Source organism: Oncorhynchus clarkii, unplaced genomic scaffold (assembly GCF_045791955.1).
Source record: "Oncorhynchus clarkii lewisi isolate Uvic-CL-2024 unplaced genomic scaffold, UVic_Ocla_1.0 unplaced_contig_7031_pilon_pilon, whole genome shotgun sequence".
Classification (NCBI taxonomy): domain Eukaryota; kingdom Metazoa; phylum Chordata; class Actinopteri; order Salmoniformes; family Salmonidae; genus Oncorhynchus; species Oncorhynchus clarkii.
The window spans coordinates 147,501-152,500 of NW_027260852.1; the positions used below are offsets into that span (position 1 = coordinate 147,501).

Genomic DNA, 5,000 nt, shown 5'->3' on the forward strand with positions numbered 1-5,000 from the left:
GAGTTTTTCAAATTTGGATTTGTTTTCGAATTCTTTGTGGATCTGTGTAATCTGAGGGAAATATGTATCTCTAATATGGTCATACATTGGGCAGGAGGTTAGGAAGTGCAGCTCAGTTTCCACCTCATTTTGTGGGCAGTGAGCACATAGCCTGTCTTCTCTTGAGAGCCATGTCTGCCTACGGCGGCCTTTCTCAATAGCAAGGCTATGCTCACTGAGTCTGTACATAGTCAAAGCTTTCCTTAATTTTGGGTCAGTCACAGTGGTCAGGTATTCTGCCGCTGTGTACTCTCTGTTTAGGGCCAAATAGCATTCTAGTTTGCTCTGTTTTTTTGTTAATTCTTTCCAATGTGTCAAGTAATTATCTTTTTGTTTTCTCATGATTTGGTTGGGTCTAATTGTGCTGTTGTCCTGGGGCTCTGTGGGGTGTGTTTGTGTTTGTGAACAGAGCCCCAGGACCAGCTTGCTTAGGGGACTCTTCTCCAGGTTCATCTCTCTGTAGGTGATGGCTTTGTTATGGAAGGTTTGTGAATCACTTCCTTTTAGGTGGTTGTAGAATTTGACGGCTCTTTTCTGGATTTTGATAATTAGTGGGTATCGGCCTAATTCTGCTCTGCATGCATTATTTGGTGTTCTACGTTGTACACGGAGGATATTTTTGCAGAATTCTGCGTGCAGAGTCTCAATTTGGTGTTTGTCCCATTTTGTGAAGTCTTGGTTGGTGAGCGGACCCCAGACCTCACAACCATAAAGGGCAATGGGCTCTATGACTGATTCAAGTATTTTTAGCCAAATCCTAATTGGTATGTTGAAATTTATGTTTCTTTTGATGGCATAGAATGCCCTTCTTGCCTTGTCTCTCAGATCGTTCACAGCTTTGTGGAAGTTACCTGTGGCGCTGATGTTTAGGCCAAGGTATGTATAGTTTTTTGTGTGCTCTAGGGCAACAGTGTCTAGATGGAATTTGTATTTGTGGTCCTGGTGACTGGACCTTTTTTGGAACACCATTATTTTGGTCTTACTGAGATTTACTGTCAGGGCCCAGGTCTGACAGAATCTGTGCATAAGATCTAGGTGCTGCTGTAGGCCCTCCTTGGTTGGTGACAGAAGCACCAGATCATCGGCAAACAGCAGACATTTGACTTCGGATTCTAGCAGGGGGAGGCCGGGTGCTGCAGACCTTTCTAGTGCCCGCGCCAATTCGTTGATATATATGTTGAAGAGGGTGGGGCTTAAGCTGCATCCCTGTCTAACCCCACGACCCTGTGTGAAGAAATGTGTGTGTTTTTTGCCAATTTTAACCGCACACTTGTTGTTTGTGTACATGGATTTTATAATGTCGTATGTTCTCTCTCTCTGTCTCTCTCTCTCTGTCTCTCTCTCTCTGTCTCTCTCTGTCTCTCTCTGTCTCTCTCTGTCTCTCTCGCGCTCTCTCTCTCTCTGTCTCTCTCACTCTGTCTCTCTCTCTCTGTCTCTCTCTCTCTCTGTCTCTCTCTCTCTGTCTCTCTCTCTCTCTCCCTATGTCCTTCTTCCTGACTTTGTTCATATAATGATAAATCAGGATGATATTTTTCACCATAATGAGAGAGAGGGTAATGACAGGAGAGGACAGAAGGTCAGGAATGGTACAGCCAAGGTAAACACGCATGCATGCGCACACACACACACACACACACACACACACAGACACAGACACACACACACACACACACACACACACACATACACACACACACACACACACACACACACACACAGACACACACACACACACACACACACACACACACACACACACACACACACACGTGTGTGTGTGCGTGCGTGCGTGCGTGCGTGCGTGCGTGTGTAGGAGTATTTGTTGTTGCGTCTGTGTGTCATCATGAAGTCTTCTACCCCTCTACTCTATAAATATCTATTTGTTACCACTGTCTTCTGATTCTTCTGTACTGCACTAAAGCATTGTTTCAATTAACACAGGTAGGTGTGACCTTGGTGGGCATTTCAACCCAGGTTGGTGTGGCCTTGGTGGGCATTTCATCCCAGGTTGGTGTGGCCTTGATGGGGATTTCGTCCCAGGTTGGTGTGGCCTTGGTGGGCATTTCATCCCAGGTAGGTGTGGCCTTGATGGGGATTTCATCCCAGGTTGGTGTGGCCTTGGTGGGCATTTCATCCCGGGTTGGTGTGGCCTTGGTGGGCATTTCATCCCAGGGTGGTGTGGCCTTGGTGGGCATTTCATCCCAGGGTGGTGTGGCCTTGGTGGGCATTTCATCCCAGGTAGGTGTGGCCTTGGTGGGCATTTCATCCCAGGATGGTGTGGCCTTGGTGGGCATTTCATCCCAGGTTGGTTTGACCTTGGTGGGCATTTCAACCCAGGTTGGTGTGACCTTGGTGGGCATTTCATCCCAGGGGGGTGTGGCCTTGGTGGGCATTTCATCCCAAGGGGGTGTGGCCTTGGTGGGCATTTCATCCCGGGTTGGTGTGGCCTTGGTGGGCAGTCAATCCGGGTAGGTGTGGCCTTGGTGGGCAGTCAACCCGGGTAGGTGTGGCCTTGGTGGGCAGTCAACCCGGGTAGATGTGGCCTTGGTGGGCAGTCAACCCGGGTAGGTGTGGCCTTGGTGGGCAGTCAACCTGGGTAGGTGTGGCCTTGGTGGGCCCAGCTCAAATTGAGTTGCTCTGGCCTTAGTGTAGGACCTGTATCTACTACGCTTTATTCTGGGACAAACCGGATCACTCTAAGTTACAATGTTTACTTGCCGAGGATTATGGGCTTGAGGTGGCTTCCTTGAGCACGCGGGTTGCCAGCCTATGTAACAAACTAGTGAAAACGCAGAGTGGAATGTTTACATTTTCTACGCAGGTGGCTGGAGGGCTTTAGCGCTCGTTGGATGCATCTCTGCCTTGACGTTTGTCGTTATCCGATTGGCCGGTGATGCACAGAGCTCCCCCATCTGAACACGGCATCGAAGGAGCACAGCAAGAAGAGCAAGACATTCAACGGTGGCCACATGTCTCTGAGCCGTGGAAGCCGAAGACAGCGGCCTCCCACAAAGCAGACCACACTCCCAACGAGAGGCCCGGAGAGGATACAAACAGCACATAGTTTCGCCGTCTTGGAGCCTGATCTTCCTGCACCTTCGTCACTTGGGGAGGGGGGGGGGGCTGTGTCTGCCGCTTGCTGTGCCTACGATTTCAAAGTCAATGTCAGGGGTTTTAATGAAATTATGAAGGGCAGCTCTGAACAGTTGAAACTGGATTTTAAAGAGCTGATTGACTCTCTGCTAGACACTAACAAAAGACACATCATATCTGGCCCTGTGTCCTCTCTGAATCGTGGCATTGAACGCCTCAGCAGGATTGGTTCTCTTCACAACAGGCTACATGATGATTGCAGCTCGTTGGGTGTAACTTTTGTTGACAATTTTAATACCTTTTGGAAGCAAAACACATGTTATAAGGAGGATGGGATCCAACCAAATCATCTGGGTTCCTGGATCCTTTCACAGCACTATAAGGAGAATGGGATCCAACCAAATCATCTGGGTTCCTGGATCCTTTTACAGCACTATAAGGAGGATGGGATCCACCCAAATCATCTGGGTTCCTGGATCCTTTCACAGCACTATAAGGAGGATGGGATCCAACCAAATCATCTGGGTTCCTGGATCCTTTCACAGCACTATAAGGAGAATGGGATCCAACCAAATCATCTGGGTTCCTGGATCCTTTCACAGCACTATAAGGCTGCGTTGAGACAATGACTCATCAATGACCCACGCCCAGCTCAGCTAATCCCTACCATCGTGACGCAGGTTCCTGGGTCCTTTCACAGCACTATAAGGCTGCGTTGAGACAATGACTTATCAATGACCCAAGCCCAGCTCAGTTAATACCTACCATTGTGACGCAGAGTTGTCATAATGCTTCAGCAAATGTACATTATACCAGGTAGACACAATGTAACCTAATTTATGTCCATCTAACTACCCCGAATGCCCCTGCTGATCCTACAGCTGTTGTTGTACGCAGTAATCATGTCCCTATGAACCAGAAGAGCTGCCTGCCCGTCTGTCTCATCCTGACACGGTCATTACTATGGGACAGCTGGAGATCGAATTTGAATACTGAAACAATGTTGTAAATGTTAGAGAGACATTATAAATCTCCGCTGTTGAAAACTAAATGTTAGTCTTAAAGAAATGTGAGATATTGTCTAGATGCCTTTTGTAGGGGAGAACAAGTTTATAAATTGCCTGGCTGGGCTGATGAGATAGTGGATGAGATAGTGGATTGCGCAGTCAGACGGAACAGAGTATATAGACATTTTAACATCATAGATTTAGCCGGTGGTCATTTGTGGAATAGATACTGGTTGGAATGCATTTTTTTTTTTATCCAATCAGCTTTCAGGATTACCCGATGTATAATTTACACCAATGACCTGACCACCCAGAGTACTGCTGAATCATGTGATGTGGATGTGGTTCTCTGAATCATGTGATGTGGATGTCTAAGACCTAAAGACTTGGAACACAGTTAATGACTAGGCTTCTGTCCTCTTACCTGCATAGAACTCTGGACTGTAGACTGCACCGACTACTGGGTTCAACTTCCACCCTGGAGAGAGAGAGACAGAGAGAGAGAGAAGGAGAGAGAGAAGGAGAGAAGGAGGGAGAGAGGGACAGAGAGAGAGAGACAGAGAGAGAGAGAGAGAGAGACAGAGAGAGAGAGAAGGAGAGAGAGACGGAGAGAGAGAGAGAGAGAGAGAGAGAGAGAGAGAGAGGAGAGAGGGACAGAGCGAGAGACAGAGAGAGAGAGAGAGAGAGAGAGAGAGAGACAGAGAGAGAGAGAGAGAGACAGAGAGAGAGAGAGAGACAGAGAGAGAGAGAGAGAGAGAGCAGGAGAGAGAAGGAGACCGAGAAGGAGATAAAAAATTTAACTGAGCAGCTGTTGCAGGATAGAAGTGAAAATGTTCTAGAAGATAAAGGCAAAACATATAA

The 5,000-nt window shown here is 47.6% G+C and overlaps 1 protein-coding gene across 2 annotated transcripts in view; it reads right to left on the bottom strand.

Annotated features, from left to right (window-relative positions):
* LOC139401921 (RNA binding protein fox-1 homolog 1) overlaps window positions 1-5,000 on the bottom strand; it is a 77,492-nt gene that overhangs the window by 39,041 nt on the left and 33,451 nt on the right. For both annotated transcript variants that reach the window (XM_071145930.1, XM_071145931.1), the window contains exon 7: window positions 4,564-4,617. In XM_071145930.1, the coding sequence (XP_071002031.1) occupies window positions 4,564-4,617 (54 nt within the window). The remainder of the gene's footprint in view (window positions 1-4,563; window positions 4,618-5,000) is intronic.